Here is an 18,772-nt window from a genome sequence, read left to right as displayed (position 1 = left end):
ACATTAATTGTGTTTGAATTTTCTGTGCTCCTTGGTAGAAAGAAACAAGTTCTGATTTTTTTTCTGTTTTCATTATCCCCCTGCATGTATGTCTAAAACTGGGCACAGTATAAAAATTCCAGGAGCTTCCTTGAGTAAAATAACACCTGCTTTAGGAATAAAAACAATCCTTCTCTCTCACACAACTGAATCACTCCATCTTGTATACATTCGTGATGTTTCCCTTATTATTTCTTTTCTTCTTATGATTTTCAATTTTTAGAGATATTTTTAAAAGAACAATTTTTACTTGAAATATGCATAGTTCCCTAAAGCAATGGGAAGTGATACTTTCAAAAATAACACGCATCCTCAGTTGGGCCCTTCGGCTTGTTAGCCTTCTTGAGTTCCTTGAATTGTACTGGGTATTCGGTACTTTTTAGTCTGGTATCCACTTATTTGTGAGCACATACCATGCATGTCCTTTTGGGTCTGAGTTACCTCACTCAGGATGCATTCCACTCTAAAAGAAACTCCTACAACACTTTTATCACAGAACAAAGGCTCACTTGTTGAAAGAAAAGTTGTTTAAAAGAGTAACTAGGTTAACTAGTAATTAGGCGGAAGTGTATTGTCTCATTTGGTTCACAAAAAACATGTATGTCTAATGTCTTATAAAAAATAGAAAAGAATCAGTTGTGAATCTTTAATAAAAACACCTGTTTAGGACAAGTTTAGACTTCCTTTAAACAACTTATTGTCTCTTTATTGTCTTTCTGTATTTTATTTTTATAAAGCACAATAAACCATTTATTTCATGTTAAAGGATCTTTTGATTAAAATAAAATACTAGTTACTATGCGAGGGCACAGGAGCTATAAAGAGACGAAAGCTTCACAGGCATAAGAGTAGTAGACAAGTCAGCAACCATCACGACGAGAGGAATCTTTGCTGGAGGGTGGAATGGCTGATTAGAAATTGCATCTGCTCTCTTGAAAATGTAAGACAAAGGAATATCAAAGCATATTTTGAGCAGGTGTATCTCCTGTCTGCAGTGTAAATGAATCAAAACTACATTTACAGCCCTCCATATTTATAACACTGTTGAATTGCCATATATTGCATTAAATGTTCGTCGGATGGCAGAGAAGCCTGGTTGGGTGACAGAATAGTCTTTTAGAACCATATTTAGGTTACTGTTCTTATTCCAGGCAAATACCTTATTCCAGGTAATGCCTTATTACCATTCAGTATTAACCAGCAAACATCTTATTTCATCAATGTTTCCATCAATGTCTTTGTTCTCACCATGTAAACCATTATTACTAGTGTAATTTGACAATTTCAAGAGAAATGTTTATTCTTTGGGGGAATTCTATAAAGCAATAGCAGGAGAATTTACATAAGAAAAAAAAGAGAAACATTTTAAAATCTTTTGAGGGCCTGCTTGAAACTCATATGAAAACATTACCATCTAGAAATATGGTTTATTTTTCTGCCAATTAAAAAATTAAAAGGCAGGAAAATTTCACACAGCAGAAAGCAATGTTAAAAAACTTTATAACACATGAACACGTGTGTGTGCATGTAAGTGCATATGCTCACACACATATACATGCACACCACAAGGCGTATAGAGAAAGACTCTTAGCAGAGCAGGGATGGGGCCTTGGAATTGAAATCCATTTTTCTGCAGGAAATCTGCAAATTTGCAAATATTTGATGATGGTGGTGGTTTGTGATAGGGCTTTTTCCCCTAATTTTGGATTGGTTCATGTAAACAAAGAAAGGGGTGCTATAGCACACAGTTTCAGGTAGACGTGCTCAGGACAGGCCTTGAACCTATTTGACCAGTCTTGGCAGGTCAGTCGAAAGATTAGGCCTTTGTCTCAGATCAGGAGGATAGCCAAATCTCTCTGCCTGTAAGAGACATGACTGACTCTTAGTCTTTCAGAATAAACACACACACACACACACACACACACACACACACACACACACACACACACACTCTTTCTCTGGTCTGAATAGTTTGCTTAGCAGGTAAAGTGCTTGGCCATGCAAGAAAGAGGACCGGAGTTCAGATCCTTAGAACCCACCTAACATTGTTTGCTTGAAACTCCAATTTCTAATGGCAAAGATAGGCAATCCCTGGAGCAAACTAGCCATATTGACAAGCTCTGAGTTTGATTGATAGACCCTGATCTGAATAAAGCAGAAGACTGATACACAAAGATTACCAACACAAGCACTAGGCCTCCATATCTGTACATATATATGTTTGCACACACCTGTTCATAAATGCACCAACTTACATGCAAACATACATAAAAATACATGTGCATACAATACATGTACATGAAAAGAAGAAAACATTAGAAAGCAAACAAAGAAAGAAAGAAAGTCCTCAGCTTCCTCAAAATTAACCTAAGAATATCCTAATAGATATTAGACCTTGTAAAGGATTCTTACTCCTGAAAATTGATAAGCAGAGCAATTACACACAGTCAATGACTGCAATTTTAAATCTATATAGAATTCTGGAGGGTCATGAGCAGGATAACTTTATGGTCTATATAGAATGAATTTAATTGTTAGTTCTATGGGGTCATGCGACAGTTCATTAGGTCAACAAGATAGCCCAAATGAGTAGCCCCACATATGTCCCATTCTAGCTGGTCTTCTTATTCTAAAGAGATGCAAAGTTTATTTTTGTAATATATTACTATTTGTTGAGCCTTTACTCCGCTGACAACAGCACATCCATAGTTGAAGTTGGTAAGAGCCAGGAGTGGTCAAGAGATAACATAGCTGGAAAGCTAGTAGGCGCCGCACAATCTGTAATGGTTGGTTAAATTTATAATTATACAATTGGCTGGTCATTTAATTACATGTAGTTTTCAATTTCCATGATATTAATTGATATTACTGGTGCACTTAAATGTGTGCAATCTGTAGACTCATATAATTTGAAGAGTAACACTGGCATAGGGTCTGGTCCTGATGTTTGGAACACAAAGTATCATTAACTCTCACTTAATCAGGTTGTATAAAAAGGTCCAGCACCTGGAGTCTAAATAGCATGATTCAATGCTTTTTCTGGACATGTAAAACTGAAATCCCCAAAATGTTGATGTTAACCCAATCTTAGTATTCATCAATGAGGTCAGAGTCACACTTGCTTGTTTTGAAAGTGAATCTCTGCCCAAGTTCTATGTGATGACCACCTTCCCTGTTGTTAATTTTAAACACTCAGTGCTGTGAGCATTAACAACAACAACAAAGTGCACTTGCAATTCTTTCTACCATAGCATCAGCTCAGTGAAGAAGGTCCTCTGAGGTTGGATCTAATCAACAACTGTAGTGTTTAAAAGTTACTAGAATTACAAGATATTAGAATTAATAGATATTACAGAGGGCTGAGAAACATACCAGAGAGTCAAATGTTTTGTTTTCTTTTTTTTAAAGAGGGAGAAAACTACCTTACTCAACAGGAATCATTCTTGACTGTATGGAGGGACTGAATGCACGAGGAATGACTGAAATATTCAATGAAGATAATCATAATTGACCCTAAAAGAAAGTATAGAATTGGAACCAATTGAACAGATGGTCAAGAATTTTTTTAAAATGTGCTTCTTTGGGAATAGGACTTCTACTCACAGTCTTCTCCTTCTAGAATCAATTAGATTGAAGGCAGCTGGAGGAGGCAGAGATTTCAGGGGGCATGAACAGAAAGGCGCCTATGTCTTTGTTCTTGCTCCTATGAATGCAGAGGAAAGGCCCTTGTCCTGGAAAGCATACTATGTGTCTTGTCTCCCATGCCCCCAAAGGGCAGCTTCCTCACACTTTATTTCCCTCAACACATCTTTTGATATCTGTCAGCATGTGACAGAGTTACTGTTTTGTTTTGGTTTTTTTCATGACCCTGTTCAATGTCTCCTTTCTCCTACAGAATCTGTACCAGAACAGGTTTTTAGGCCTGGCAGCCATGGCATCTCCATCTAGAAACTCCCAGAGCCGACGCCGGTGCAAAGAGCCCCTCCGGTACAGCTATAACCCAGACCAATTCCACAACATAGACATCAGAAATGGTGCCCATGATGGCATCACCATCCCTCGCTCTACCAGTGACACTGACCTGGTCACCTCAGACAGCCGCTCTACACTCATGGTCAGCAGTTCCTACTATTCTATAGGGTATTCCCAGGATTTGGTGATCCACTGGGACATCAAGGAAGAAGTGGATGCCGGAGACTGGATTGGGATGTACCTTATTGGTGAGTACATTATCATCCATGACTACTCATTAGACTGATTCATCTAGACAGTCTGGTAGTGTGCAGTGAAAAGAAAGGTCTTATGTGAATGGTTTGTTAGTTCAATGAGAATCCTATTCATAATTCACTTTAATTTTTTGAGAAAATAATATAACTACATAATTTCCCTTTCCATTTCTTCCCTCTAAATCTTCCATGTACCTATCTTATTTTTTCAAATCCATACTTTTTTTCTCTTTGTTGTTAAATGCATGTGTGTGCATACATGCATAATATAGATAGCATATGTGTTTCTGAATACAACCTTCTCAGTCTGTATAATATTACTTGTATGTATGATTTGAGGGCTGATTATTTGATATTGGACAACTAATTGGGAGAAGCTAGTTTTCCTGATATCACTCTCCAGTGTAATTAAAAGCACAATCAACTGAGTTATACTATAGTATTGTGTTTCCCAACCTGTGGGTTTGGGGATTAAATGATCCTTTCATAGGAATCACCTAAGAGCATCAGAAAACACAGGTATTTACACTGCAATTTATAATAGCAGCAAAATTACAGTTATGAAGTAGCAACAAAATAATTTTATGGTTGGGGATCACAACATGAGAAACTGTTTTAAAGAGTAACATCATTATAAAGTTTGCTCTCACACATTTCAGTGCACAACACCAGATTTAGTAATTCACTATTATTCACTATTACAGAAAATAATGTACATTATGAGCAATTTGTAACCTTGTTTATTTTTCCTGATAAAATATTTTGTCTGACTAATTAGTCAGAAAACAATTAGGAAAATATTTGATTCTCTTGACAGCTCTACATAGTGTAATTAATGTGTGTGTGTGTGTGTGTAATAAAAATAAAGCAATATACATTTTGATGTTTTATGCATATAGTGGTTACTAGATATATTCAACTTCTGACCAGAAAAATTTAATGGGCCTTAAAATTAAGCTTTCAAATAAAATAACATCTACCTAAAACAGAGATGGAGAAATACCAGCAGCCCATCAAGAATACATGTTTAGTCCATGGTGTTTGTTGTATATTTGACTATCAATACTAAATATTCAGATACTTCACTTTAAAACCCTATTTTTTATGTCTTGACAAAAGATTCCATTTGGGCAGACTTAGTCAACAGAACTCCAATTAGCTAATCTTAAGCAAGCATTTATTACTCCCTTTCAACTACTCTGAATCTTCAGATTTTTCACAATCCCCCTCGTGCCTACCTTTAACTGGAAATGTGATTTATCACTTGAAGGAATTTTTTGTTGTCTGTGCACATACACAAGTGCAGAACTTTAAAACAACTCTTTACAGTAGTATCTTACAAGTTTGTGAATATTGATGCCATATTCTCAAGTTAAGGGAAAAAACAGAAGATAGTGTGTTAGAGAAGATAATGAATAAGTGAAACTTACTGAGTATGAACCATAGCAGGGAAAAATGAGCTGGTTGGTTTTTGTCCACTTGACCCAAGCTAGAGGGACCTGGGAAGATGGACTATCAGTTGAGAAACTGTGCTCACCAGATTTTCCTGGGTATGTGCCTGTGGGGATTTTCTCAATTAATGACTGAAGTCAGAGGGCACAGTCCACCATGGGTACTATCCTCCCCTGGCAAGTGATCCTAGGTGGTATAAAGAAGCCATCTGTACCTGCAACTGAAGGTGACCTGGGCCCACAGAGCTCTGTACCCAAATCCCATGGGAGAGAGAGCTGGACTCTCAGAAGTGTGGACAATCCTGAGAGCTCAGGCGAGACCACTATTTCTGCTCACATTCCTGGCCCAAGAGTAACCTGCCTAGAGACCTCTGGACATTCATTCAGTCTCTGCCTGTGCCCAGAGCTCCACTGACTCACCCGAGAGCAGAGATAAGACCACCACTTCTGCTCCAAGGGACCCACCTGGAGCACTAGGGACACAAAAACCCAGGAGCAGTCTGGGACAGGACCCTTCCGGTTTCTGCCTGTGCCCAGAGCTGACCCAGTATCACAGCTCTCTGTACCCAGATCCCGATGGGAGAAAGCCAGTACGCAGGAGTGCTGACAAACAGGCTCACAGGAGGGTCAAGCCACTGTCAGAGCCAGAAAGACCAGCTAACACTACAGACAACCTGATGGTGAGAGACAAACACAGGAGCCTAAGCAACAGAAATCAAGACTATTTGGCATCATCAGAACCCAGTTCTCCAACTAAAGCAACTACTGCATATCCCAACACAACAGAAAAGCAAGATTTGGATTTAAAATCACGACTCATGATGATGATAGAGGACTTTAAGACAGACATAAAAAACTCCCTTAAAGAATTCGAGAAAAACACAACCAAACAGGTGAAGGAATTGAACAAACCCATCTGAGATCTAAAAATGGAAATATAAACAATAAAGAAATCACAAAGGGACAAAACCCTGGAGATAGAAAACCTGGAAAGAGATCAGGAGTCATAGACACAAGAATCACAACCAGAATACAAGAGATAGAAGAGAGAATCTCAGGGGCAGAAGATACCATAGAGAACTTTGACACAACTTCAAAGAAAATGTAAAATGCAAAAATTTCCTAAACCAAAACATCTAGGAAATCCAGGATACAAGAAGATCAAACCTAAGGAAAATAGGTAAAAAGGGGAGCAAAGATTCCCAAAGTAAAGGGCCAATAAATATCTTCAACAAAATTATAGAACACTTTCCTAACCTCAAAAAAGAGAGGCCCATAAACATACAAGAAGCCTGCAGAACTCCAAATACATTGGATTAGAAAAGAAACTCCTCCCATCACATAATAGTCAAAACACCAAATGCACAAAACAAAGAAAGAATTTTAAAAGCAGTAAGGGAAAAAGGACAAGTAACATATAAAGGCAGACCTATCAGAATTACACAAGACTTCTCACCAGAGACTATGAAAGCCAGAAGATCCTGGACAGATGTCATACAGACCCTAAGAGAACACAAATGCCAGCCCAGGATACTATATCCAGCAAAACTCTCAATTAACATAGATGAAGAAACCAAGATATTCCATGACAAAACCAAGTTTACACAATACCTTTCCACAAATCCAGCCCTAAAAAGGATAATAGATGGAAAAATCCAACACAAGGAGAGAAAGTACACCCTGGAAAAAGCAAGAAAGCAACCTTCTTGCAACAAACCCAAAAGAAGAGAGCAACACAAACATAATTCTACTCTAACAACAAAAATAACAGGAAGCAACATTACTATTACTATCTCTTAACATCAATGGACTCAATTCTCCAATAAAAAGACAGAGACTAAGAGACTGGATGTGGAAAGAGGACCCAGCATTTTGCTGCATACAGGAAACACACGGCAGTGACAAAAACAGTCACTACCTCAAAGTAAAGGGCTGGAAAACAATTTGCCAGCAAATGGTCCAAAGAAACAAGCTGGAGTAGCCATTCTAATATCGAATAAAATTGATTTTCAACCAAAAGTCATCAAAAAAGATAAGGAAGGACACTGCATATTTATCAAAGGAAAAACCCACCAAGATGAACTCTCAATCCTGAATATCTATGCTCCAAGTACAAGGGAACCTACATTCATGAAAGAAATCTTACTAAAGCTCAAAACATTCCTTGCACCTCACACAATATCCCACTCTCATCAATTAACAGATCATGGAAACAGAAATTAAACAGAAACATAGGGAAACTAACAGAAGTTATGAGCCAAATGGATTTAACACATATTTATAGAACACACCTTCTTCTCAGCACCTCATGGTACCTTCTCTAAAATTGACCATATAATTGGTCACAAAACAAACATCAAGAGATACATACAATTGAAATGATCCCATGCATCCTATCAGATTACCACAGACTAAGACTGGTCTGCAATAACAACAAAAACTATAGAAAGCCCACATATACATGGAAGTTGAACAATGCTCTATTCAATGATAACTTGGTCAAGAAAGAAAGAAAGGAAGAAAGAAAGACAGAGAGAAAGAAAGAAAGAAAGAAAGAAAGAAAGAAAGAAAGAAAGAAAGAAAGAAAGAAAGAAAGAAAGAAAAAAAGAAAGAAAGAAAGAAAGAAAGAAAGAAAGAAAGAAAGGGAGAAAGAAAGGAAGAAAGAGAGAAAGAAAGGAAGAAAGAAAGAAATTAAAGACTTTTTAGAGTGTAATCAACATGAAGATACAACATACCCAAACTTATGGGACACAAAGAAAGCAATGCCAAGAGGAAAACTCATAGTTCTAAGTGACTTCAAAAAGAAACTAGAGAAAGCATACACTAATGGCGTGACAGCACACCTAAAAGCTCTAGAACAACAAGAAGCAAACACACCAAAGAGAGTAGACAGCAGGAAATAATCAAGCTCAGGGCTGAAATCAACCAAGTAGGAACAAAAAGAACTATACAAAGAATCAACAAAACCAGGAACTGGTTCTTTGAGAAAATCAACAAGATAGATAAACCCTAAGCCAGACTAACCAGAGGGCACAGAGAGTATATCCAAATTAACAAAATCGGAAATAAAAAGGGAGACAATAGAAGAGAAACAGAAGAAATTCAAAAAACTATCAGATATTACTACAAAAGCCTATAATCAACAAAGTGGAAATCTTTATGGAATGGACAATTTTCTAGACAGATACCAGGTATCAAAGTTAAATCAGGATCAGATAAACAATCTAAACTGTCCAAAAACTTTTAAAGAAATAGAAGCAGTTATTTAACGTCTCCCTCCAAAAAAAATAATCAAAAAAAAAAAAAAAAACCAGATGGGTTTAGTGGTGCAGAATTCTATCAGACCTTCATAGAAGGCCTAATACCAATACTGTACGAACTATTCCACAAAATAGAAACAGAAGGAGCACTACCTAATTTCTTCTATGAAGTGAAAATTACGCTTATACCTAAACCACAGAAAGACCCAACAAAGAAAGAGAACCTCAGACCGATTTCCCTTATGAATATTGATGAAAAAATACTCAATAAAATTCTGATGAGCTAAATCCAAGAACACATCAAATGATCATCCATCATGATCAAGTAGGCTTCATCCCAAGGATACAGGGATTACTCAATATACAGAAGTCCATCAATGTTATCCACTACATAAACAAACTCAATTAAAAAAAACATATGATCATCTCATTAGATGCTGAGAAAGCATTTGACAAGGTTCAACAACCCTTCATGTTAAAAGTCTTGGAAAGATCAGGAATTCAAGGCCCATACTAAAACATAGTTAAAAACAATGTACAGCAAACCAGTAGCCAACACCAAGCTAAATGGAGAGAAACTTGAAACAATCCCACTAAAACAGGGACTAGACAAGGCTGCCCACTCTCTCCCTACTTATTCAAAATACTACTTGTAATCCTAGCCAGAGCAATTAGACAACAAAAAGAGGTCAAGGGATACAAAGTGAAAAGGAAGAAGTGAAGACATCACTATTTGCAGATGATATGATAGTATATACCAGTGACTCCTAAAGTTCCACCAGAGGACTACTGAGCCTGATAAACAACTTCAGCAAAGTAGCTGGATATAAAATTAATTCAAACAAATCAGTAGCCTTCCTCTACTCAAAGAATAAACAGCGTGAGAAATTATGGGAATGATACCCTTCACAATAGTCACAAATAATATAAATTACCTCAGAGTAACTCTAACCAAGCAAGTGAAAGATCTGTATGACAAGACCTACAAGTTTCTGAAGAAAGAAATTGCAAAAGATCTCATAACATGGAAAGATCTCCCATGCTCACGGAACGGCAAGGTTAATATAGTAAAAATATCCATTTTGGCAAAAGCAATCTACAGATTTAATGCAATCCCCATCAAAATTCCAACTCAATTCTTCACAGAGTTAGAAAGAACAATTTGCAAATTCATTTGGGATAACAAGAAACCCAGGTTAGCCAAAAGTATCCTCAACAATAAAAGAACTTCTGGGGGAATCACCATCCCTGACCTAAAGCTGTATTACAGAGCAATAGTGATAAAAAAAAATTGTATGGTACTGGTACAGAGACAGGCAGTTAGATCAATGGAATAGAATTGAAGACCCAGAGATGAACCCACACACCTATGGTCACTTGATCTTTGACAAAGGAGCTAAAACCATTCAGTGGAAAAAAAGATAGCATTTTCGATAAATGGTGCTTGTTCAACTGGAGGTCACTATGTATAAGAATGCAAATTGACCCATTCTTATCACTCTGTACAAAGCTCAAGTGGATCAAGGACCTCTGCATAAGACCAGATACACTCAACTAGTAGATGAAAAAGTGGGGAAGAGTCTCAAACACCTGGGCATTGTGGAAAATTTCCTGAACAAAACGCCAATTGCTCTAAGATCAAGAATTGACAAATGGGACCTCATAAAATAGCAAAGCCTCTATAAGTCAAATGACACTGTCATTAGGACAGAACAGCAAACAACAGATTGGGAAAGATCTTTACCAATCCTACATCTGATAGAGGACTAATATCCAAAATATACAAAGAACTCAAGAAGTTAGACTCCAGAGAGTCAAATAACGTGATTTAAAAATGGGGTACAGATGGGGGTTGGGGATTTAGCTTAGTGGTAGAGCGCCTAGGAAGCGCAAGGCCCTGGGTTCGGTCCCCAGCTCCGAAAAAAAAAAAAAGAACCAAAAAAAAAAAAAAAAAAAAAAATGGGGTACAGAGCTAAACAAAGAATTCACAGCTGTGGAATATCAAATGGCTGAGAAGCACCTAAAGAAATGTTCAACCTCCTTAGTCATCAGGGAAATGCAAATCAAAACCCTGAGATCCCACCTCATACCAGTCAGAATGGCTAAGATCAAAAACTCAGGTGAAAACAGATGCTGGCAAGAATGTGGAGAAAAAGGAGCACTCCTCCCTTGTTTGTGGGATTGCAATCTCATATATCCTTTCTTCATATCAATTTAAAGGATCTTCAGAAATTTGGACATAGTATTACCTGAGGACCACGCTATACCACTCCTGGGCATATACTCAAAAGATGCTCCAACATATAAAAGGACACATTCTCTACTATGTTCAAAGCAGCCTTATTTATAATAGCCAGAAGCTGGAAAGAACCCAGATGTCCTTCAACAGAGGAATAGATACAGAGAATTTGGTACATCTACACAATGGAGTACTACTCAGCTGTTAAAAACAATGAGTTCATGACATTCGTAGGCGATGGAACTAGAAAATATCATCCTGAGTGAGGTAACCCAATCATAAAAAAACACACATGGTATGCACTCATTGATAAGTGAATATTAACCCAAAAGCTCCAGTTACCTAAGATACAATCCTCAGACCACATGAAGCTCAAGAAGAAGGACAACCAAATGGCAGATGTTTTAGTCATTCTTAAATGGGGGAACAAAACTATTCATAGGAGGAGATATGGAGACAAACTTTGGAGCAGAGACTGAAGGAACATCCATTCAGAGCCTGCCCCTCTGGAGGATCCAGCCCATATACATACAGCCCCCAAATCCAGATAATATTACTGATGCCAAGAAGTGCATGCTGACAGGAGCCTTTTATAGCTGTCTACTGAGAGGCTAAGCCAGAGCATGATAAAAAACAGAGGTGAATGCTAGCAGCAAACCATTGAACTGAGAATGGGGTCCCTGTTGGAGGAATTAGAGAAAGGATTGAAGGAACTGAAGGGCTTGCAACCCCACTAGAACAACAATACCAACCAACCAGAACTCTCAGGGACTAAACCACTACCCAAAGACTACACATGGACAGACCCATTGCTCCAGCTGCATATGTAGCAGAGGATGGCCTTGTTGGACACCAATGGGAGGAGAAGAGCTTGGTTCTGCCAAGGCTGGACAACCCCCCAGCCTAGGGGAATGTCAGGGCAGGGAGCCGGGAGGGGGTGGGTGGCTGGGAGAGGGAACACCCTCATAGAAGAAGAGGTGGAATAAGGTGGGGGGTTTAGGGATGGAAAACCAGGTTTTGGGATAACATTTGAAATATAAATTAAAAAATATCCAATAAAAACAACAACAAAAAAGCAATCTGAGTAAGCCAGGGGAACAAGTCACTGAGCAGCATTCCTCTGTGGTTGTGTGTCAGTTCTGGCCTCTGTATCTTAAGCATATAGACCATGCTAGACTCTGTCAAACTGTGGTGTTTGTTACCTTGCAAGTATAGAAGGTCAATCACAGATTCTATGGGGTAGAAAGCATTAAAAGGTCCCTAGCAGAGAAAGAGAGAAATACAGAGAAAGAGGGAAGCACAAAAGGAAGATAGAGGAAATGGTAAAGAAATAAGGCAGGTAGAAACTCATTCCCACAGAGCAGAGAAGGGGAGTATTAGGAAAAGAAAGAGACCATTAGCCATATTGAGTTTCATGAAACTTTGAATAAGTTCTGGTCTTAACATGACATTTTTGACTAAGTCAAAAGAACCATAACTCATCATTTCAGAAACTCAATCTGAAAATTTGTTATTATCATAACAGCTACATACATATAGCTGTGATATTATTTAATGCTGAATGGCAACACTTTAAATAACATCATACTTCAAATAAAGTTTCTCAATCCAAACTTATCTGTGAATCTTAATAGTTTATAATATGTATGTCCTTGGTAACTTCTGGATTTGTGGTATCTTGTCTAAGCTCAAATCACAGACTTAGACCTATAAATGTAAGGTTGGGGATGGTTATTCATCTGACCTGTCATTTCCAGATGAGGAGATTCAATGGAGCCCTCCCACAGACATGAAGCTGCCTCTCTTGCCAGTAGAGTTCCTATTGTTACTTTGAACAGCATCAAGAATGTGCTGTTCTACATCAGTAAAGCAGAGAAATGCCCAAGCAGAGCCAAATTAAGATGTATTTTGTTGGTATATGACTTCTAGACTTCTCTAGACAAATACTATTTTCTTATTTTGTAAGAAGGTAGAGATATCTATACAAGGAAGGTTATGCTGACCCTCCAATGAGATTGTTTACCAAGTGACACGTGCTTCTCTTAACTAGGGCTAATAGAATCCTAGCAGTGGATTGAAGTGTTATAGCATTTGGTTGCTCTTATTTATAGAATGGCTATTATAAGATGGGTAATAGCAATAAATTAGTCTCGAAGGGTGATAGTATGAAGAAGGTTTCTGTGGATTTGGTGATAGGTAGAACAGTGTTGAAGGTATAATCACACCTAATTATTAAGTGGTATTACAGAGTAATAAAAACAACATAGTACATGGGACTACGGTACATAGGGACCCAGAAATAAACCCATGTAGGTATAGCCAAATGATTTTTACTAAGATGTCAAAAATATTGACTATAGAAAAGAAGAAGAAGCAAAAGAAGAAGAAGAAGAAGAAGAAGAAGAAGAAGAAGAAGAAGAGGAGGAGAAGAGGAGGAGGATATAGGGAGGAGGAGGGAGGAGGACCCAAACCAAGAGGAGGAGGAGGAGGAGGAGGAGGGGAGGAGGAGGAGGAGAAGAAGAAGGAGAAGGAGAGGAGAAGGAGGAGGAGGAGGAAGGAGGAGGAAGGGGAAGAAGAAGAAGAGGAAGAGGAAGAGGAAGAGGAAGAGGAAGAGGAAGAAGAAATAATAATAAACTGGTTAATGAAAAAAAGTCAGTGCTTGCATAATGAAATACACATTGCCAAGAAACTGGTTCAAAATCACTGGTCATTAGAAAAATATAAATACAAGAGGTATTGAAATTACACCACACCCATTCAGAATGGCAGTCATGAAGAAAACAAATACCAAATATTGCCAAGAATACAGATTATAGGGAACTCTTTATACCCTATTCATGGAATATAAACTATTCTAGAGATGTAAAATTCAGTATGAAATTTCTTCACAAACCTAAAACTTTCCATATGATCAACATATATTATCTTGGAGTCCAAATCAATCATCATAGAGATACTTTCACGTTAATGATTACTAGTCATAGCCTTATTAACGATAGCAAAGTTGTAGAACCAACCTCAGTGTCTTACAAGAGAAGAATGGATTAAGAAAATATGGTACAGGGCTAGAAAGATGTCTCATCTGTTAAGAGCACAGCAGTTCCAGAGGACCCAGGTTCAATTGCCAGCACCCACATGGCAATAACCAAAAGCACCCAACCGTCTGTAACTCTGCTCCAGGGAATCTGACACCCTCATAGAGACATAGGCAGTTAAAATACCAATGTACATAAAATAAAAATACATTTTAAAAGGAAATCTGATACAGATTTTTTTATCTGTAAAGAAAAATGAAGTCATGTCATTTGTACAAAACTGGAGATCATCATGATATACAGATTAAGTCAGTCTCAGACAGAAAAATGATGGCCCTAAACTAGTGTGTGTGTGTGTGTGTGTGTGTGTGTGTGTGTGTGTGTATTGAAAACAAGGTATGGAAGAGAGTACAATTAGAGCACATTATATACCAGTATCCAAATGATCTCACATGGTCGTGTTTGATGAAATTTTAAAAATCAACAGTGTAAGGAGGCCCAGGATGAAGAAGAGAGGATATAAAGTGATATAGAGCCTATGAGAGAGAAAGCTAGACTCTGGAAGGCAAGTACCATCAGACATCTTCTCTAAATCTCTTCATTCACAAATGAAGATCAAGTCTTAAGAAGACTTTCACATATTTCATATAACTAAAATGTTTTTAAAAATAAGAGTCATTGCAGTAGCTGTCAGTGATTGTGACTTTCTGTTTATGGAGATGTTTAAGAACTAAGAAAATTCATTTGCCAAGTGTTGGGTGGAAAAACGCTCTGTTCTGATTGTGTCTTTGAATAGTACCAGCTCTCTGTGTGATTCCAAGGGCTAGTATTTATATCCTTTGCTCTTTTTATTTGCTGCACGTAAATATGCTGTTGGTTGATGTGCTTCTCTGCTTCTCTTTCTCCTTCTGCACTATAGGTGAAGTCTCATCTGAAAACTTTCTGGACTATAAGAACCGTGGAGTCAATGGATCTCACAGAGGCCAGATCATTTGGAAGATCGATGCCAGCTCTTACTTTGTGGAATGTGAGTACTTTTACCACATTCCACATTCCTGTGACCCAGCAGACACGATGGATCAGAATTCAGCTGTATTCTTTTTCATTCTATTGGGGTGATTCCCCTCAACAAGATGCCTCTGCTTAGGAGCCACGTAAAAGCAGAGGCAGATTTAATAAGAGCCTTAAAATGTTTTCAGTAGACAGCTCTATGACAGTTGCAAAATAGCCATGCAAATCCACCCATGTCATTCTTTTAATATTATGAAGGTCTTGGTTCATGTCCACAAGCCTCTAGACTTTAATACATGTCCTTTAGGCTTTCACGCCTTGTCTATATTAAGTGACGAATGAAACCCTATGGTCTCACCATGTGTCCTGCCTTTTAGTTTTGCCTTTGTTTTACCCACACTCCTCCAGGCTCCCTGTCCATGACACTAGTATATTGGTAGTATTTCACACACACACACACACACCCCAGCTTCTGGATCTTGCTACAATTGTACAGGATTCAAATTATATACCACCAATATCAGGTAATTTCTTTGACTATTTATCCTCTTACATTTATGAATATATAAACTTGGTACTGTACCTTACTGATACATTTTCTAAATTTTCTTCTGCTCTTAGAAATAAGTCCTGTCTAGAGTTGTGATAGAATTGTTTCCATAGCTCTTCATATAGATGTATTTCCTGTATATTTGGTATCCTATACACGTGGTATCACATTTGGTAACACACACACACACACACACACACACACACACACACACACAAAGTGCAGACTATCTTTTTTACAGACATCCTTTTCTTTTGCATGGAGAGTGCACCTACCCCTGTGCTTTTCAGAAGCAAGCTGATACACCAGGCCACGTATCCAGAGACCTTAACATTCTCTAGGCAAGTATGAAAGGCACAGGTATAAGATCGCTTGCTTCCATTCAAAGCTTGATAAGCTGAGCCTCGCCATCTTATTTATCTCAGCATTATTAAATTATAAGTATGCATATGGATGGCCCATTATGCTCTAAACACAACACTCAATGACTTTTATAGCTCAAAGTTTCAAATTTTTCCACAAAGTAGTCCAAAGGCATAAAACCCACATGATCATGTATATAATAGTGTATGAGTCTTTTATCTAACTATAAACTTATATTGTAGACAGGAATTAAAATCTTCTTATCTTTCCTAACTTGTAATACTCCTCCCCACCCAGTAAAACCTGAAGTTTTCCTTCTCTAGACACCTCTTTCTTTGCAATGTTGAATTTATTTTAGACAATAGGAGCAACTCCTACATCTCAGTAAAATCTTTCTGTATCACATTTCTGCTGTTGTAATAAATACCATTACTGAGTTGTAAAGTAGTGCGTTATACTCCAAACCACCACCCTGCCTACCCCCCAAACAGGCTGCATCTAACCAGAGACACACAAGTGGTATCATTTGTACTTTGTGATAGTCCGTTCTGTGTGTGTGTGTGTGTGTGTGTGTGTGTGTGTGTGGTGTGTGTGTTACCAAATGTGATGCCACATGTATAGGTACCACTCAAGACACACCCCCATGCCCCTACCCCAATACCCCAATACCCCAATAACCCCATATTCAACAAATGATGCTGGTCTAACTGGAAGTCAGCATATAGAAGAATGAAAATGGACACATATTTATCACCCTGCACAAAATTCAAGTCCAAGTCGATCAAAGACCTCAACATAAAACTTGATAGACTAAATTTCATATAAGTGAAAGTAGGAAAGAGCCTTGAATGACAACTTCCTGGACAGAACATCAATGGCTCAGACCCTAACATCAACAATTGATAAGTGAGACCTCATGAAACTTAAAAGTTTCTGTAAGGCAAAAGACACTGTCAACAAGACAAAACTGCAGCCTATAGACTGAGAAAATACCTTCATTAACCCTACGTCTGACAGAGAGCTAATATCTAAAATATGTAAGAGCACTCAAGAAGTTAAACTCCAACAAACCAAATGAACCAATTAAAAACGGGTCAGAACTAAACAGAGAATTCTTAGCAGAGGAATCTGGAATGGCCAAGAAGCACTTAGTCATCAGGGAAATGCAAATCGAAACAATTTGGAGGTTCCACCTTACACCAATCAGAATGGCTAAGATCAAAATTCAAGGGATAGAACATGCTGGTGAGGATGGGGAGAAAGAGAAACACTCCTCCATGGCTAGACTGTATAATGACTGTGGAAATTAATTTGGCAGTTTCTAAGAAAAATAGAAATAGTTCTACCTGAAGACCCATCTATACCACTGCTGGGGATATACCCAAAAGACGTTTCATCATCATGAATTTTTCTGGCCAATAGATAGAAGTAGAAAACGTCATCCTGAGTGAGTAACACAGATGCAAAAGGACATGCATGGTATGTACTCACTGATAACGTGGATGTTAGCCAAAAAATACAGAATTCTCATGATATTCCTTAGAGATACAAAGACGTTAAACAAGAAGGAAGGACCAAGCAAGGATGGTTGAATAGAACTTAAAAGGTGAAACAAAATAGTGACAGGAGGCAAGGGGAGTGAGGAAACTGAGTGGGGTGGGGATGAGGAGGGGAATCTGGGTGCAGGATCAGGTTCAGGGACAGACAGGAGAGAGGCCAAGGGGGTGAGGAGAATGAATGAAAATCTGCAGCTGATGAAGGGGCAGGAGTTATCACAGAGACCTGGAGAGGCTCCCAGGAGTTGAAGCAGGTGTGTTTAGTCAAGATGCCTGACAGTGGGGATACGGAACCTAAAGAGGCCACCTCCTGTAGCCACAACACTTTCCACCCAAAATTTATCCCATCTAAAAGAAATGTAGGGATGGTGAAGACCAAGGAAAGGCCAACAAAACTAGCCCATCTTGAAATCCATCCCATGGGCCAGCACCAATCCCTAACATTATTAATGTATTCAGTTATGCTTATAGACAGGAGCCTAACATAACTGTCCTCTGAGAGACTCTACCTAGCAGCAGGCAATAACAGAAGTAGCTGTGTATAGCCGAACCTTAGACATAGGGCAGGGACAGTTAGGGAAGAGTTGGGGGAAGGATTGGGGGCCCAGAAGTAGATGGGAATCTCACAGGAAGACCACCAGAGTCAAAAATCCTGGACCTCTGGGAGTTCTCAGAGTCTGAAACACCAACCAAAGAATGCACATGGGCCAGAAAGAGTCCCTCTGGTACATACACAGCATAGAAGCAGCTCAGTCCTCCTGACTGCCCTATCTGGCATAAGGGGGAGAGGCTGTGCCTAATCTGGCAGAGTCTTGATGAGCCAGGGTGGGTGGAAACTTGGGGGGTGACCCTCTCAGAGGCATGGGGGAGTCGGGGAGGGATTCTGTGAGGGAGTGACTGGAACATGGAGCAGCATTTGGGGTATAAATAAACACATAATTTTAACTAAAAGAATACCATTAACAAAAGCAAATTAGAGAAGAATGGGGCTTACAGTTCCAGAGGCATGGAGACGACCATAGCAGAGAAAGCATGACAAGAG

The 18,772-nt window shown here is 38.5% G+C and overlaps 1 protein-coding gene across 1 annotated transcript in view; it reads left to right on the top strand.

Annotated features, from left to right (window-relative positions):
* The window catches only part of Hecw1 (HECT, C2 and WW domain containing E3 ubiquitin protein ligase 1), a 367,055-nt gene that overhangs the window by 184,353 nt on the left and 163,930 nt on the right, over window positions 1-18,772 (top strand). The window contains exons 2-3 of the mRNA XM_032884399.1: window positions 3,935-4,259; window positions 15,170-15,277. Coding sequence (XP_032740290.1) covers window positions 3,935-4,259; window positions 15,170-15,277 — 433 coding nt within the window. The remainder of the gene's footprint in view (window positions 1-3,934; window positions 4,260-15,169; window positions 15,278-18,772) is intronic.

This window comes from Rattus rattus, chromosome 14 (genome assembly GCF_011064425.1).
Source record: "Rattus rattus isolate New Zealand chromosome 14, Rrattus_CSIRO_v1, whole genome shotgun sequence".
Taxonomy (NCBI): domain Eukaryota; kingdom Metazoa; phylum Chordata; class Mammalia; order Rodentia; family Muridae; genus Rattus; species Rattus rattus.
Note: the sequence above shows the minus strand (reverse complement) of the source record. Positions and strands in the feature narration are given on the sequence as shown.